This window comes from Mya arenaria, chromosome 9 (assembly GCF_026914265.1).
Source record: "Mya arenaria isolate MELC-2E11 chromosome 9, ASM2691426v1".
NCBI lineage: Eukaryota > Metazoa > Mollusca > Bivalvia > Myida > Myidae > Mya > Mya arenaria.
Genome location: NC_069130.1, coordinates 21,504,412 through 21,524,014, shown reverse-complemented (window position 1 = coordinate 21,524,014; position 19,603 = coordinate 21,504,412). Strand labels below are relative to the sequence as shown.

The following is a 19,603-nucleotide window of genomic DNA, read 5'->3' as shown; positions in this document are numbered from 1 at the left end:
TTCACTCTCATTAGAACTATTTAAAGACCGATTTGATTATTAACATAATCTGAATCACTGCGCGCATATCCATGACAGCCACGAATTATCGCATATACATACGCAATTATTTTCACTAAGCACAAAAGAGTTCCAGCAAAATATACATTTTTACTTAGTTTTGTTAAACTGAGGTGGGAGAAATCTACTTGTGTAAGATTTGTTCATCCCGACCCTCGCGCAGGGTGTTTTGCAGAAACTCGGTTAACCTCGTTTCCGCAAAACACCCTAGGCTCGGGTCGGAATGAACCTATCTTACACTCTCGGCCATGGAAGATACTTATAATCTTTCGTTTCAAAATTTTGATAGATAAAAAGTTAAGTAGATAACATGAAAAACATAAATAAACATGGAACATAATTTAAATAAACATATAATAAATAAACATAAACAGAAACATGAAAATCAATCAATCAATCAATCACTTAAAACAAAGAATTAAAAAAAATCAATAAATATATAAGTAAATAAATAAATAAATAAATAAATAAATAAATAAATAAATAAATAAATAAATAAATAAATAAATAAATAAATAAATAAATAAATAAACAACCTACCAATTAAACAACCTACCAACCAAACAAACAAACAATCTAGCAAAAAAACAAATATATAAAATATAATACAATAATCAATAAATGAAAAAGCAAACATATGATCAAAAACATCAATAAATCAATTGACCATTTGCTGAGATAAATCAATCAATCAATCAATCAATCAATCAATCAATCAATCAATCAATCAATCAATCAATCAATCAATCAATCAATCAATCAATCAATCAATCAATCAATCAATAATATGATACAAAATCACCTATCAATCAATCAATCAAACAATCAACCAATCAAACAAACAAAATACAATAATATGATCAAATCAATCATGAAATCATCAACCAATCAGTTTTTTTCAATACCAAAGTTTATTTATTATAAATAAAAGAATTAAAACAATCGAATAAAATGAATAACATTATGCATATCGATTATTTGGGCAATTTCTAACGACTCATTTGTTACTTTCTTTCCATTCTTTATTTTATTTCCTTATTCGTGTTAATGTTCTTTCGTATAAATCCTTCTACGTTTAATCTTCTTTTTTCTCTTCAAGTCATTTAGTCATCCATTTATTTATTGAATTAGCATATATATTATATTATATTTATTAATCTAATAAATATTCATTTATTCAGCCATTAATTTTCGTCCATATTTTTTTTTAATCCATTTATCAATTCATTCATTCGTATTTTCATTCATTCGCTCGTTCGTTCGTGCGTGCGTGCATTCTCCCATACAATCATTTGCTGCTGCGTCCGTCCATCCGTCCTTCCGTTTGATTGTTCTATGTATAATTGCATTTTTTATATTGTTCTTTAGGACTTTAATGCATTTTTAATTAAAAAAGTACAAAAAAATGCAAAACTTTGAATACACATGTCTAGTTCCTTTTACAGAAAGTAAATAAAAGCATTTTTTTAAATAGTATATACATACATACCAATTTTAGGAAACCAATAGTTCTATTGTAAGTCTTGTTGTTATCCAATATCACCACGGTAAGCATACCACTTACTTTAAACGTTAGACATTTCGTGGATAGTTTAGACATTTTTCAGCCGGACAGAATCGATTTCCACAACTTTATTTACCACGAAGCTGTGCAACAGGACGAAAGAAAATGTGTGGTGGGCGCAAAGAGAGTAAATGTACGTAGGCAGATGCTTATTAAAATCATCCTGTATTTTAGATGAAAGTGTGGCAATTATGTTAAAAAAAACTTTTCTCGTCCCACTTTATCGCTTGAGTTGTTGAATAGTGTATTCGGAATACCTCGGCCATTATCCAACAGTTCTCGAACATAACACAGGTCTGTAAACAGTCCATAATGGCGCCTCCTAATTTAAAAACGTATTTAAAGAGTTTTCAACCGTTAAGGGACATAATTAATATTTTAGGATGGAAAATAAGTGACACAATACCAGTCCTGTAAGTTCATTTTCTCCAAAGCGTACTTACGACACGAATTTCAGTACATTGTTAAACGTAATCGAATTGGTCTACTCAGAGTAATGATAATATATATAGCCCGGAATTACCGAAAACTGGGTTTTCCCATGCCGGTACAAATAAAAGGTGAATTTCGAGCTATTGAAATTCATGTAACAGTCCAGTGACTCTATTGTTTCCGAAGTAACGTGTGTATATTACAACGGTTTAATTTTGTTTGTACCGGAGGATTAGGTTGGAAAAACCAGAATATCTATAATTCCGGGCTTAAACTATTCAGTCGCCGGCTCCTTTCACATGATCACTTATCGGCTTGTCATATACATGAATATTGAACCCTATTTACGAGATATATCACGAATATTACCGGAGATGGCCGAGGTGTTACGATTGCATAGTCTTATGTTGTCATCGTGCCCTTGAATTCCTAGCATCGTTCATTTTAAGGATATTAAAAACGTTATGGTTCTCATTTCTACCTCATGTCCGACTGAAAAATATCTTTTAAACCTGCTTTGTCATATGATCTCCAACCACTCAGGGTATACAATGTGTCTGATGACAGTTAAACTTATACTATTTACTCAATAAAGATATCGTTCTAGAGTGGTATATCCTATGCAGGATAATATAGAATAATGTAGAACAATGCAGGATGAATCAGTTTAGTTCACGTAAGATCGTGTAGAGTGAATCAGGTAGGAGCATGTTAGATGGATCATGAAGGATCCTGTATGATAATGTAGGATGGATAATATAGGATATGATATGATCATGTATGATGGATCATGTAGGATCCTATATGATCATGTGAGATTGATTATGTAGGATCTGGTATAATGATATAGGATGGTTTGTGAAGGATCCAATATGACAATGTAGGATGGATCATGTAGGATCTGGTATGGTATACAGGATGGATCATGTAGGATCTGGTATGATGATATAGGGTGGATTGTGAAGGATCCTATATGACAATGTAGGATGGATCATGTAGGATCTGGTATGGTATACAGGATGGATCATGTAGGATCTGGTATGATGATATAGGGTGGATTGTGAAGGATCCTATATGACAATGTAGGATGGATCATGTAGGATCTGGTATGATGATATAGGATGGATTGTGAAGGATCCTATATGACAATATAGGATGAATAATGTACGATCTGATATGGTATACAGGATGGATCATGTGGGATAATGTAGAATCATATAGAGTGGATTATGTAGGATTGATCGTGTAGATTGGATCGATTTTGATCATTTACATGTATGATGGATCATGTGAGGTTTAGTAGGATAGATTCATGTTTGATCATTTCGAATGGGTCATGTTGGATCATTTAAGGCGGATGATCTCGAATGATGAAGGATCGTGTATAATGGATCATGTAGGAACTTGTAGGATCCAAATTTTGTTTCATGGCAAATTATGCCATACGTTATGCCAAGTTACTGTAGCATTACAAAATGCACAATTCGTCGAAAATTACGACTCATAATTGTGAAACAATAAACTATATACGACTGAATCAAGTGGTTTGAGGTAACCATATGTGCCTTGAGTTTGAGCCTATCTTGACGGCTCTACAAATTAACATGATAGTCATGCGTGACAAATATAGCCACTTGTTGTGGTCAATAACCCTGTGACACAGGTTGTCATAAGTATACAATATAGAAGTTAAACATGTACACTGTTATGCTCAACTGTTGTCCTTTTCTACAGTCGGTCCAATGTTTAAGGACCTTGTCGAATGTTTAAGGTCTCAGGACCATGTCGAATGTTTAAGGGAACAGGTTCTTGTCGATTGTTTTAGGTCTCAGGACCATGTCGAATGTTTAAGGGAACAGGTTCTTGTCGAATGTTTAAGGTCTCAGGACCATGTCGAATGTTTAAGGGAACAGGTTCTTGTCGATTGTTTTAGGTCTCAGGACCATGTCGAATGGTTATGAAACTTGTCGCAGGTTAAACGACTTTGTCGAATATTTATGAAATTTGTCCAATGTTTAAGGACCTTGTCGAAATCTGTCTCTGTACGGCACCAAATAAAACGAGTTTCTGGAACTTGATCTTCCGGTATAGGTGGCCCCGGTGATCATACAGGTGCGTACTGATCCGTGACGTATCACCGAGCCCAATGGACATGCGCGTACACAGAGTCCATCCCATCGGAAGAAGCGACAAGAGAGGCAGCTTGATATGCCGGCACCGGAACATGTCTTACACAGGGGATGGCATGGAGTACAGACCTGGAACATCGATAAAGACAATGAAAGGAAGCCGTTTCTGCAGGAATTATGGAGAATGTTGGGTAGGAGCAACGACCGCCTTAGTATGTAATATATAGAAAAACCTATTCGGTGAAACAAGCCAACTTCCTCCCATCGGAACTTCACAAAACAAACACTCAAATAAATAAACAAAATGTCTGTAAATTAGGGATTGAAAATCGGACCAAAGTCATAATCGATCATCGAAAATAATCGGACGAGCCATTTCGGTCAATCATCGATTATATAATCGAAACGGAACAAGTGAATATATAACAAATATATCCAAAACTATATTGGTTTGTACATACATGTCTTTAAATGAATAAACATATTACAATCAGTTATGTTTTATATGCTGTTTTGTTATAAATTCCAGGTTACAATTGATAATTTAGTAAAATGTTTTTAGGAGATAACTTAATTCTAAAATAATTGAGAATGAATTGCCGTATAACCCCGTACCGTTTCCCGTTTTAAAGAAAATCAGTACATACACAACACGGTTACTTCCCTTTGCCGTACATTAGCGATAATCGATTATGGGATAATGAAATCGATTATCGCCGACCTCGGACACAAATAATCGACTTTCGACAATACTCGATTATCGTTTTATCCCTACTGTAAATTAACACTATTCCTTGTTACCAAGGTTTCAACGATGTTTTGTGTTTTTAACATAACTTATATTCTTTCTTGTGTTACACAGATTTGTTTCGGTCCTAGGTTGAAGTACAAGTTAAAGTGTTTATATTTAACAAATACTTCCGAGGGAGCGATGTTTATCTTAGAAATAAATTCGTCTAACTTGTAGTACATGACCTAAAACCGGCTTATATTTAGTTAATAGTTAAAAAATAGGTAAAGGGGTCATAAAAGTAGAACGTCACGGTTCATAATATGAATCGACCAAGTCACATATGCAAATAACCGGAATAGAGTGTCTTGAACGACATATTGGTCCTGATTGGTTGTTAAAGCGATCAACTATTATAAATGCATGTTGAGTTCGACGTGTCCTGGAATATGTTGCGCTGTAACAAGGGAGGCTACGCATTTATTCTGAACAGCAGTGGATCATAACAAGTTACTACCCATGGAGTACAATATTTACAATACCTCCAATATTTAAGGCAATATTTTCTGATTTACATATATAAGTATGATTTTAAAATGATTCAGCTGTTCGTATACACATGGTGACCATTTGTATAACACTGTTTAACATATGGATTGGTCAAGGTTAACCAAAATGATTATTGATTGGTCTATATTTATCCAAAAATAGTATTTACCAAACAAATCATTTAAATATCCAAACTAGCCTCTTCCTCTGGCCCCGACTTCTCAAAACTTCTTCGATCCATTTTAACAGGATTAAGCTAAGCTCACTATCTTTTTTCACAATAATTTGCGTTTTATCTACTTCTTTAATAGTTTTTATACTTAAGATAGAAAATCAAAATGAAATTTCAATTTTAGTGTGTATTTGGCGACGTAAAATCAGCTACTTAAGCCTGGTAAGCTTAAACAGTTTCGAAAAATTACGGCATGAATAGTTGAATACTTGATTACTCCAAATTATATCAGATATATTAACCCATATAAATAGTTAAGAATTTCGCAAAAGCTCTTGTTAATAATGAAATATTCAATATCTTGTTCATTTTACTTAGTTCGTCGAATTCATTTAAGAAATTAAAGCGTTTCAAAATATGAATATAAATATGAATTTATTTAAAAGAATTGCCGTAAACGTTTTGCAAATGCGTAAACTGCAACGGTTATATTAAGGTTTAATTGGCTGACAGTGCAACGGTTGTAAAAAACAGCAATGGCTTGTTCGGGTACGTTTACGGCCAAGCACAACCATGGATTACCTTTCCTCTGCGTCATCCAGATTTTTAGGTATGTGGACATTGAGTTTGTTTATACCAAATGAAAAACTGCGTCCTATATGCTTCATCGGAAGGCAACATTTTGCTTAAAATCAAGATTAAAAACAAAGATAACGTTTCCTTCACTACAACAGTTTAAATGAAACAAAGGGCAGTCTATGCCACCTTCGTTTTATTACCGGAGTTTGATAAGGTTTCATCAAACACTTAGACAAACCTGTTTCAAAAATAATGAGTTTACAGTGCTCTGTCAGATGGCCGTTTTGAGGAAAGGTTTGTCGAAGTATTATAAGAAACTAAATTATCAGTCAAGCTCTAGTAAAAGACCGAAGGCTGGGCTCCTTAAGCGTCGTAGACTGCGCTTTGTTGCACTTAGAATTGCGAAGATATATTGAAGTTAATAAAGTTAAACGTCTTCATTCGATACACACACTGACATTGTAAACGTTTAAAATGGCATGAACGGTAACCAATGCGATGGTTAATGCTTACAGTAACAGGTTGCCCGTTGTGTGAAGTAGACTTCCGATAGAACCCGTCAGGACAGGCTTTGAACGGAGACATGCATTGAACTTGGCCTCTGTGGCGCTGGATTCCAAGCCAACACGAGTTGCAGCCTCCTTGTCCTAGATGCGAACCCGGACCCGAACATCTGTAAACAGGGGCAGTAATTGTTAATAAATCCAGTGGGTATAGTGACCCAACGTCCAACCGAGAATCGTTTATTCAATACATTTCAAATGATATAAAAATAATAAACTATGTTTAAGGATAAGGAAATAAAAACCGGGCTTTCTTCTTATTTTAAATTGTTATTGATATTTATTTATCTTTAATTTGTGCCTTAGAAACCAAAATATGACTTTTGCTAGCGTAACACATTACACCATGCTCCACCTACCCCTCTTCCCCACAATTTTCATAGCAGATTTTACACTGTCCGCCTTCAGCTGGGTATCTGCCCAGCGGACACCAGATCGACGACATCGGGAAAGAGAGTCTGGAAACGATGTAATAATTCGTTAAAAAATACACAGATATTATTCTAAGTTGGTTATCAGCCTAGTGGACACCAGAATGACGACATCGGGAAACATAATCTGGAAACGATGACAGAAAATGTAAGAAAATAAAACAACACTGATATTGTCTCGAGTTTTGTATCAGCTTAGTAGACACCGGTACGACTACCACAGGAAACATAGTCTGGAAACGATATGAAGATTCGCAAGTTAAATTGAACACAATTTATTTAAGTTTGATATTAGCAGGTGGACACCATAACGACGACGTCAGCAAACAGAGTCTGAGAGGAAATATACACTGCTATTGTCCTGATTTTAGTACAAGCCCAATGGACACTCTACTGACGACTTGGGGAAATGTCTGGAAACGACGTGAGAATTCGTGAAAGAAAATATGTATCGATCCATCGATATGGTAACTAGCATGTAGATAAATTGCGAAAACTTAAGAGACGTAGAAAGCATGCTCGATGCAAAATATCAACACAAGCCTTTAATTGAATAATAACTTTTTCATGTAATGAATCGATTTTAAATGTAAGATGGCCTTTTGCAAGTGGTGCCTAGTCCTGAAATTACTTGTAATGTGTCTGACAACTTGATCATGCACAGATAGAGAACTAGCTTCCTTTGAATCCTGTCCACACATGAAATAACCACTGATTTCATTACATTTCAATCGAGCATCAGACATTGTCAACACAAGTGTAATAATTGAATGTTTGAGTGTTTTACCATTTCTGGATATGTTGCGCATTCAAAATTCTATACAAATTTTCCTGATGTTGTATTTAACTGTCCAAGGCAATATGCAACTTTGTCATGTATAGAAAGATTTACGAAAACCCGTATTTCTACAGTTGTAGACCTGGCAGGAGTTTACCGTGTTTTAAACGGGAATTTTACAGTGTACTTTTCCAAACGCATGCCGTGTATAGTGCAATGAGGTTGAAATAAGTATAAAATGGGTGCTATTTCTCGACATTTGTCTGTTTTCCGTCCTTTTACAGGAACCTGAGGCCATTCATGGAATCAATAAGGTATGGCCTAAGTATGCGAAAGTTATTAAATGTGTGTATTAATGTATTTAGCACGCCCCTTCAAAGCAATATGTAAGGAGTGGACAGCATTCCAAATGCCCATAATATTTCCAGGGTTTTGCTGTTTTCTTAAAACAGAATGCGTGGTTTTACGACCTATGTATAAAGTCTCCAGCGAAACGCCTGGCTACAACTGTGGTGTGAAGTCGACTTTTTAAGAAAAAGACCGAGATGACAATGTAATTATTTCTAAAAACTGAACACGCGCAACCAAATTATTGCCACAGAGGGGTTCCCTTTCTTCTTACGTAGACATTTATTGATGGGAATGACATTTGCAGCGATGCCATCTTTTATTACCGATAAAACCAAATTATGAAACCCACGGGATAAGTAACGATTCAGACTTAAACCATTTATTCTGCATTGCTTAAAAATTTAGAATATATCGCCTTGTATCATCCCGTAGGACTATGTATTAACTACGAAATTTCGATATTGAAACTTGCAGGTTTGTCTATTTTAGCTTGAATTGATAACTATCAAAAGCAATTGGTGATGTAATCTTATAATATAGCTTAGTAATATCCCCATAGATTCATAACTGTCCCTATAAATTGCAAAAGTCGTACGCAAACTGAACCCCGCTTCTTTTAAAAATATCCTATTTCTTTAAGTATTAAATTTATAAATGTTTCATATAGATAAAATACCATTCTTGCGATTAGCATTGCCAATGGGAACACATTTAAAAGCAAAATGTTTCTGATAACTATAATTGTATGTTTCACATGCTGTTGAACGAAAGTTCTTTATTTTCAAAGCAAGTTGTTGGTCAAAAATGGTCATGTTTTGGGCCACGAAAATGGCACACTAAAATTCTCCAAATTAATGCTGAAATTAAGACTTTAGACGAATTTTTTTAGGCAAAGTCAAAATCTAATATATTTCTTTAAATAAATAAATGAGATGTCCATCAAAAAAAATGATGTGTGATAAAAATGTGACTACATACTGTCAAATTTCCTAACAAGATCTTCTGAAAGCGTCAGAACATTCGGTCACTCCGTTTTAAGTCGTTTGTTTTTTCCTTTTAACCATTCTAACTTCAGGTTGAAAATTTCAGTGTTTAATTCCTTATCAAGGCAAAGACCCTTCGGCATAGTTTTGAAAAACATTGCATTCAATCAAACCCTGTTCTTACCATAGGAAGTGTTGATAAAATTTAGAAAAATAATTTAATTTGTTTCTAAATAGACATTAATTCTACAGTATGTAAATCACACAACAGCAGAATCGATGTTAATGTCTTGAGATAAAAAGTCCGATTTAAATTATTCATCAACATATCTACTAGCCTACCAAATTGAATACTGTAAAAAACACACGAAATAACAAAGTCAAATTTAAATCTAAAAATCGACATATTTGACATCATAAAAGGCTTTGTATTTTGAAAATCATGTACGATTTTAAACTTTCTAAAAAAATGTATTTTCCCAAAGAATGTCCGGATAAAATCCTTTATCAATATTTGAAAGAACTCTAATTCTAGAGACAAACCACATTCTTCAGTGGTCGTTAAAAAGCCATGAGTGGTACTCAATTACTTTTTTTTCTGTAGATTATTTCAGCTTTTGAATGTTGACCAAAGATTATTATCAAAATATTTTATGAGAGAATATGATTTTAAAAAGTGTAAAAACACATATGATTTTAAATTACTGTTGATGTTTTGTGGTAGAATGAATTGAGATTGAGATGTGACTTGGAGTATTTTTTGGATATTAGGGACTTGTGTAATCTTTTACAGTCAACTCAAAAGCTTTGTTTATAAGCCTAGGGGTAAAACTATGTTATATTCTGTACTTTTAACCGATAGGCCAGCCTCCGTTTTATTCTGTGTCTGAATACAAACAATGTTTTCTTGGTCAGCATAGTACACAATGAGTGTTCAAACTGCTGACTATTCAAGTAAGTAAGTAATGTAATGTAATAAGTCCGGTTTTGTATCATCGTTTTATGTGTTTTTGGCCTGTCCGATTTTCGGAAAAGAACTGTCGAGTAAAGCCAAGGATAACTTGAATACTTTTTGAGTGATGCCCCTTGTTTTAATGTAAAATACCACAGTCAAACTAATGATTATATTTAAACGCAAAAAATGTTAATCGTGCAAATAGTAGCGTGTATGTAAATTACAATATCCCAATATGCACGCATATCTTTGCACGTTAAGCCGGGAAATTTGGTAAAAACGATAACTTCACCCAGCCCTCGTGATTTAAAGTATACATAACTCGCGCATTGCCCTCGTACCGACGATATTGCAACTTAAAGCGATTATTCCATATATATGTGAGGCGCTCCCCACCCATGGCAGCGCAATCTTAACGCTTGTGGTAATTAATTATAAAAGTTTAGTACTCAATATTTATCAATGCGATATAGAACTATTTTCTCTTAATATTTCCTACGTGTTTCGTTTCTACGTCTTTCAAATGTTCAAATTAAAGAGCGAACCACTAAAACACGATTAATTGACGAAAATTGGAAGAGAAAGAATACGAATTTTTATCATTAACTCTTGGCGGAAAATAGCAAACAGTATTAGAAGAAAAACGCACAGGCGAAGTAACATTATCAGACTATAAAAGGTATATAAATATATCAAATCAGTAATATAAATGTTTCATATAGATGAAATACCATTCTTGTGATTAACATTGCAAATGGGAACACATTTAAAAGCAAAATGTTTCTGATAACTATTAATATAATTGTATGTTTCACATGCTGTTGAACGAAAGTCCGTTATTTTCAAAGCAAGTTGTTGGTCAATAATGTTCGTGTTTTGGGCCACGAAAATGGCACACTAAAATTCTCCAAATTAATGCTGAAATTAAGACTTTAGACGAATGTTTTTAGGCAAAGTCAAAATCTAATATATTTCTTTAAATAAATAAATGAGATGTCCATCAAAAAAAATGATGTGTGATAAAAATGTGACTACATACTGTCAAATTTCCTAACAAGATCTTCTGAAAGCGTCAGAACATTCGGTCACTTCGTTTTAAGTTGTTTGTTTAATGAAAATAATGGAATGTAGAAAACGTCGGTACATTATAACAAATAAAATACATTTAAAATGGTTTGAAATCATTAATTAAATAATTGGTATATGAGTTTTTGAAAACTATACTGTCTTCATGAATATATGTTATTAAATCTATAATTTTTATGAAAAACTTTACATTGAATGATAAAAACTAAAAATGAATTATAGAAATATTACAATTGATAATACTGATAAAAACTAAGAAGAAGAATATTAATTAATAATAATAATAATAATTATACTACTACTACTACTAATAATAATAATAATAATAAATAATAAATTGATAAATAATAAATTAATAAATAAATCATAATAATAATAATAAATATAATTAATAAATAATAAATAACCATGTTTATAGTAATAAAAATAGTAATATAAACGGTTCGTGATGAAAAAACATGAACAACTAGAAAATGTTTAAAATAAGAGTAATACATTTATGATAAAACATAAGTTATTATAAATAATTATTTTATTTTTTATAATAAATCAGTAAATAAAGACAATTTGAATAAAATACTTACACATTTTCAAACCATACGGTTGTTGTCAAAAATATGGCACACACTATTTGAATCTCCATCTTTTAGCATGAAAATGCTAGCGTCGTAACAAACTTGTGAATCACTGAATTTTTTTTAAATCTGATTTTATATGAACTATTAGACAAACAGTCGTAAAGTTTAAATAAATTTATTTCAATTTCAAATAGACCAAAGTTTTATTGACCTGTTTCAAAGAAACGCCGAAATAGTTTATATTAATCCAGTATTTGCTAGCCTCTTAATCAAATAAATGAAATACACTAATTGTGTTAATCACTTAAACGGAATTCTGCTTTATTGTCAACACTTGTTAAACTTTATCATAAACTCAAACAAATGATTTCCAATTCTGTTTGCTGTTTCGTATTATTACATAGTTGTTACTGGAGCACTAGCTACTGGCCAAAATTTCATTGCTGTTAGTCAGAAAATAATCAGAGATTCTTAATGTGTTGTTCACTTATGAGTCTTAAACTTCCAAGAAAGTGTATCATTGGTCGAAAATACAAGCAGTGGCGGATCAAGCGTTTGACGAAAGAGGGGGGGGGGTTACTTAGGAGCATAACCCTTTGACATACGCCTCTCCCTCAGAACCAAAATATATATGATTTAAAGAGTTGGCGGGGAGGGGGTTACTTTGTTTCTTCTATATTGGAATAAAAAATTAACTTGGAACATTTTTTTCGTGGATGGGGTGGGTGCGCTGAATCCGCTAGTGAAAACGTTCGTTCATATGTTACATCATAATTAGTGGTCAACATTATATTTTGTCCAATGAGAAGGCAGTATTTCTTAAGTTTTCCCGTACATTTATTTCAGTAAATCAGCAGTAAGACATTATTGATTTTAATCAGGTGATGCGGTAGATAAAACAATGGCTGGCCAAGCGAGTGGGTAGAATACACAATATAACGTGGATCATTAAACAACCGATACTTAATTTATAAAAGTTGCAGCTACCATGATGAGTTAAAAAATATTAGAATGACGTCATTGACATAGTAGCCAAAACTTATTGACGGAAATTGATATAAAAACACGGATATATGTAAACGCGTAATGACTACGTCTTATTAAGCACTTCCTAGATTCAAATGCATTGTGCCTACTTTAATTGGTTACTGCATTTTTGTCTATGTGTATGCACTTTTAAGATACTTAGTGTCCACGCTTATGATAAGTGCCTAGGCTAGAGTGATAAGTACATACTTTTCAATGGTTTGTACTTACGTATACGCTTAAGTATTAAAGGGAATACATTAAGTGTTTACCTGGACATGTTAAGTACTAAAGTACTGGCTCGCTCTTTTCCATGATGTACGACCTTAAAATAAACAACAGTTTTATTTCCGCCACTCGGGACAAAGTCATCCTTCTTCGTATTAGTATTAAAAAGCTCTAATTGACACTGCTGACTAATCTTATTTGTCCTCATCTTGTCATGTATGTATGACCTGCGTGTAATACAGATATTTGTTGTTGACTGTAACTGCGTTTTTTATGTTGGAGACTTCTGTGATATTTTAATGTAATAAAATGTAACGACCTTGTCGTAGTTTTTGTAGTATATTCATTACTTTTGACTAATTTTAATTGTCTTATCATCAAATATTTATTTTATGTTTAAAGGATGTTCTAAACGGGACTCATTCATGTTTTGGGACGAGTTTTTTTTTTCTTCAAGGCTATGCATATGAAAACATTATCATTATTTTACTCTTTAAAGCTTCACTCTCACAGATTAACCGTTTCTACAACATTTTTTTTCTTTTTTTTGGCCTTGGAAATTTTGCGTAAATATCTGCAAACCAATAACTAAAGATTGCTGACAAAAGATCAGATCGCAGATTTGCATGTTTCCGTTCGAAAATTGATATAATGGCTTAAAGCGAAAACTGCATAAAACATTATTTTTGAACTGCAATATAAACATCTGTGATTTATTTTTCTGTCAGCAGTCTTATATCACTTGTTTCCATTGATTTTTGCAAAAAATGGCTCTCTCCAAGACGAATAATAAAAAAAGTTGTCAAAACATTCAATCTGTGAGAGTGCAGCTTTAATACCGAAATTGCAGAAAGAAAAAAAAAGTATAAAAAAAACTTAAATTTGGAGCGAACCCAAGAAGGTTCAGTCAAATAAGATTTAAACAAGTGAAAACAAAACCGCTCGCCCACGGGGTCTCCTTCATAAATTGAGGAGCAACTTAACTTTAAATCCTTTTGTTGAAAGCCGTTATTAACGCTTTTCAAAATCATGGACTCCAAAGAAAAAAATACACATATGAACATTTATTGAAGTGTTAAAGCCGTAAGTATCTAAGTTTTAACAATCCTAATGATTTGCCACAAAACCCATGAGCGAGTCCCTATAAAACAATACATAGAATCATGCTCCAGGCAACAAAACATTCTTTCTTGTTAACCCACCGTTTAGCACTTACAAAACAGGTTCATCTCGATAGCATCAGCGAAGTGGTTTTTGTTGCAGCTAGCGATCGGTTAACTGTGGCCTGGAAAAAAGATAATGTCATATTGAACATTAATATTTTGAAACAAACAACAACCATGTATCAATGATTTAAAATCTCAAAAGCTGATAAAAAGTTATATATAATCTTCGTGTATCAGGTTTTTTGGCAACAGGGGCGGTATTCGTAAAACATCTTAAAGCAACTGTGCACCAGATGACAAAAAAAGAAAATTATCGAAAACTAACATAAACTTGGTATTAATGTGTACAATACATTGAAACTTACTAACTGAAGTACCACACAGTTAACAATTTATTTAAGTTTAGCTGTTATTTCGTATTTTTCCATAAAAAAAGTTTACTGGTTATGTCTACCTAGTAGAATTCATTCCTTATGCGTGATTGGCTAGTCGATGTTATCACGTGATATTACCAACTTGGGTATATAGCTTAAATATACCAGTTGTTTATCCTTCGTAGCTCAGTGGTTACAACGCTCGACTGCAATTTTGGCGACACGGGTTCGAACCCGGTCTCCGGCACATTTTTTTTTTTTACATTTTGGTACTTTCATTATACAACAATTATGATATCATAGCGTAACACATTCTATTAAATAAATTTCCTGAGATTAGTTACAGAAAAAAAGTTCTTTTGGTGCCATTCTGGTGTACAGTCCCTTTAAGTCATTTTCTTAAAAGTTAAGCATCTCACTTATCACATGATAGTTTCGCTTCATAATCTCATTAATACTGTATGTTCATTGATTTGATTAAAAACAACATATTTTTATACTTTCACGTAAAATAAACACTTACACGTTCCGATTAATTTTACTACGAAAAATTAAGGAATTTGACTTGAGTTAAATTTGCACTCTCACAGATATTACCGTTTTTACAACGTTTTTATTTTTTGTCGTGGAATAATCAAATTATTGCGTTATTTTCTGCAAACCAATGATAAAATGTTGCTGACACAAGATCAGATCGCAGATTTCCATATTTCTGTTCAAAAATTAATGTTTTATTGCTTAAACCGTTACTAACGGTTTAAGAAAAATGCAAAAAACATCAATTTTTGAACTTAAATATAATAATCTGCGATCTAATTCTTTGTCAGCAGTCTTATATAACTGGTTTCCATGAATATTCGCAAACATTGTCTCGTTCCAAGACAAAAAATAAAAAAGGTTATCGAAGATTTTCCAAATTTTCTGTTCATTTAATTTACGTAGATCGATTCTGCCTAATGCACCAAAATGGTTAACTTTAAAGAGTATGCTTCAGTCAGCCTACTATTCCATCAAGGCTCACTTTTTCAGCTAGTGTCAGTAGTGAATGGTAGCATTATTATACTTAGTGTTTGCATGTCTGTGTTAGCCAATGTCTATCTAGGATTTTTTGTTCTAATTTTCTGTTCATTTTCTGACGAATGCGCCAAAATGTTTTTTTTTCATCAATTCTTTCTTGTGTCAGTAGCATAGTTAAACTTAGTGGTTGCTTTTTGCGGCGGGTCCAATAACAATCGAGGACTGCATCTATTTTTGTCCATTAAATTTTACGTAGATTGTTTCTGGCGAAAGCACCAACAAACACCAAATAAAATCCAAAAATGAACGCTAACATAGATTTGAGAAGTTAAGAAAAACTACCTTTGACAGTCTATCGCATTTCGACCAAATGTCCTTAAACTGTCACTGACACATTGACCATTTAAAGTACAAGTCCAAAGATCGGCCTTAATCTTTGTGAAAATATTGGTAAGGATCGGCCGTTTTAAGAATCCGGAATGACTGGATTTGATTTTAATGACATAAATAGCTACAGTAAACTAACATTAGACCACTTATCCATTTAAGATATATACTTTTTGTACCTAAGGACATCTGTATAGCATACATAGTTGAAAGTAATTTGAAACATTGACTCGAGTTTGTAACATACCAACTATTGTTGTTAGGGCTGTGGTCACGTCTCATGAATGACTATTAAAGTATTATTTTAAGTTTAAAGTTTTAAACAGAAAGCCCTTACCTCATAAGAAATTTGTGGATTGTTTCACAATTCGTTTTTTTTTTGTATTAAGGATATTAGTGTTAACTTCAGATAAAAAGTTCAACAAATGTCATTTATTTGAAAATATGTGTGGATTTTGTGCAACTTTTGTTGATTGTTTATGTAATCAGTTTTTCTCGTTGCCTTAATTATTCTTGTTTAATTTAAAAAAATCCCTGACAATATTCTGTTTTTATAAAAAAATATTTTTCCCATTGTATCTATTTTTGTATTTATATGCTTTAGGTGCAGCAGCAGTTGGCAAACGTCTTTATTGAATCAATTTATCTGACTAGCTGAAGTATTTAACATATTCGTACTATTATTTTTTCAGGTTCATGATTTCGCCAATGGGATGGCCGGATATATTCACATTTAATCACTTAGAATAGCTCTTAGAACTAAAATTAAGCATTTAATATCGAAAACAACTGCCACATTTCTTTTGAGTCAATATCTGATTTCATTAAAAGCGTATTTTAGAAGCTCAGACATGCGCATTGACTAATATAAAGGCAATTGCACGGCAATTTGCACTGAGCACTAAGAAAGTAAGCATTTAATTTTAACCCTCTAAACAATAAGTCGACGTCGGGCTGTGCTAAATCGTTAAGACATTAGAAACACTAACTATCACATAATGCTGTATGTTTGATCTAAATCTAATTTACCGAATGTGCGGTGGTGTTAGTAGTTTATACTCCGGGTCCCGGGGTGATTACATTGAAGGGCCCCAGCGTGACAGTTCAACCACCGCACACCTTTCCTGGGCAGACTATCTGGCGGTTAACCAGTACTAGGTGTCTCACCTCTACAAGGCCCTGACAACCTCTGTACATGCCAGGGACACTGATACAGTGCGAATGGTTGAAGAAAGGAATTCATAACAAATCACAACAGAAGAACCCGGGTTGTCCGATTTGGATTCCAGCGCTCTACCGATTGAGCTAACCGGGCGGACTTGACCGAATGTGTAATTTGAATGAACATGTATAAATATATTCCTTTATCGCATTCGGAACTCCTCGGCCATTTCCGTTTGAAAACAACCACGAATGTATGCTTGTACATCAGTAAAGGTAGTTCGCTAAATTTTGAATAATAATATATGTTTATAGTAGTGTTTTAACGTAAATTTTGCATTTCTTAGTTAAAATGGATTGACGTGAAGTGTATTATTGCAGAAATGATTAAGATTCCTAAGAGTAAAGTCATAACTGATATATTGCTAAATTGAAAGTACTAAGCGTTCTACTTGCAGCGTTTTCAGATGTAAGGATTTCTGACATTGTTAACTTTCCGATACATCCGAGGTTGTTTTCGATGGGAAATGGCCGAGGTGCACTTATAAGATTAAACTAGGCCTTTGAATTTTAATCTTCGAAACAATAAATCGGCACCGGACTGAGCCCAGTCTGACGATTACACCGAAACACTAAGTATTGCATGGTATGTTTGATCTAAGTTTAAATGACCGTTTATATTATTTTATTAGAAATTCATATACACTTATTCTCCAATCGTTTTATCAAACAAAAATAGTACCCAGAAAACCTTCGAACACCTTCGATAACCGAAACATCGTATATAATCTGATATAATCTTCTATCAGCGGTACTCTAATATGGCACCACATTTTCATGATGTTGAAGTGTTGTTATCTATTAAATATTGTTGTATCAAGTAGTAGGGGGATGCTATTTTCGTGAAAATATTTTGATAACAGGTGTCCTTGTGCTAAGAATTCGAGCTATTTTGCATTCTTCAAAGATTTATTCATTATTTATAGAATTATGAGTTCCATTCCGAGTGTGAGTCACTTTATCATACGATCTTTAGTAGTCTACGGTGTCTTTAGTTATTTCATATCAACATGTGATTACCTGTACATAATGATAGGCTGATAAGCCCAAAATGTAGGAATTCTCAAAATGCGAAGATGCATGGTAAACCTTTCTGAACTGTTAAATGTCGAGGAGTGAATGCGAAAAGGTTCTAAGTGACATTGATTAAAGAAGAAGATAGAACAGTTTCGCTTTCACCCCTCTATGTGTGGTCGGATGTTATATTCGGGAGTTCAAGAAGAATGAAATATTATGAATGATTATGAAATATTTTGTTTTTTGAATTATTTGTTATTCACCATTATCGGGGAAGCATTTTTTTATCCGTAATTGTTTATGCCATGCATAAAATGAATTATTAGTTGCCAAACATCCCCCTACACAAATGTACTATGAAATGCTCTTAACAAACACCATCACACGAATTCTTCAAGGGACTGTACTATAAACAGTTTGAAAGGTGCTTTATGTAGGGTATATATCAAACAGTAAGAGTGGACAATAAAAATAATAATTATACATCAATATATTTTATACAATTATATACTTCTGTTTAGATAAAAAAAGTAGTTTGGCAGACCTGTAAGGTGATTCTGACCGAGCTGGTCTTCGGTCAATATCACGTTACATTTTTATCGTCCTCTGTCAGTATCGTGTCACATTTTTATCGTCCTCGGTCAATATCACGTTACATTTTTATCGTCCTCGGTCAGTATCGTGTCACATTTTTATCGTCCTCAGTCAATATCAAGTTACATTTTTATCGTCATCGGTCAGTATCGTGTCACATTTTTATCGTCCTCGGTCAATATCACGTTACATTTTTATCATCCTCGGTCAGTATCATGTCACATTTTTTGTCGTCCTCGGTCAATATCACGTTACATTTTTTATCGTCATCGGTCAGTATCGTGTCACATTTTTATCGTCCTCCGTCAATATCAAGTTACATTTTTATCGTCATCGGTCAGTATCGTGTCACATTTTTATCGTCCTCCGTCAATATCAAGTTACATTTTTATCGTCCTCGGTCAGTATCGTGTCACATTTTTATCGTTCTCGGTCAATATCACGTTACATTTTTATCGTCATCGGTCAGTATCGTGTTACATTTTATCGTCCTCGGTCAATATCACGTTACATTTTAGTGTCCTCGGTCAATATTGTGTTACATTATATCATCTTCGGTCAATATCATGTTACATTTTGTCTTCCTCGGTTAATATCACGTTACATTATATCGTCCTCAGTCAATATCATGTG

General features: G+C 33.3%; 1 protein-coding gene across 1 annotated transcript; it reads right to left on the bottom strand.

The window, feature by feature from the left end:
* Positions 1 to 949: 949 nt before the first annotated feature.
* On the bottom strand, positions 950 to 12,380 carry LOC128203243 (epidermal growth factor receptor-like). Its single transcript, XM_052904553.1, has 4 exons — positions 11,947 to 12,380; positions 7,138 to 7,236; positions 6,729 to 6,888; positions 950 to 4,314 (listed from the first exon to the last, which is right to left on the bottom strand). The coding sequence occupies exons 1-4, from the start codon at positions 12,003 to 12,005 to the stop codon at positions 4,072 to 4,074; spliced, it is 561 nt and encodes a 186-aa protein (XP_052760513.1). The 5' UTR covers positions 12,006 to 12,380; the 3' UTR covers positions 950 to 4,071.
* Between the last annotated feature and the right edge of the window lie 7,223 nt (positions 12,381 to 19,603).

What these genes read in the sequence shown, in the direction of transcription:
- LOC128203243 (XM_052904553.1), bottom strand. Translation starts at nt 12,005, where the DNA reads ATGGAGATTCAAATAGTGTGTGCCATATTTTTGACAACAACCGTATGG. An exon ending in GAAAATTGTGGGGAAGAGGG is followed by an intron (nt 6,889 to 7,137) that starts GTAGGTGGAGCA and finishes CCCTGTTTACAG; the next exon opens with ATGTTCGGGTCCGGGTTCGC. An exon ending in ACAACGGGCAACCTGTTACT is followed by an intron (nt 4,315 to 6,728) that starts GTAAGCATTAAC and finishes TCGATGTTCCAG; the next exon opens with GTCTGTACTCCATGCCATCC.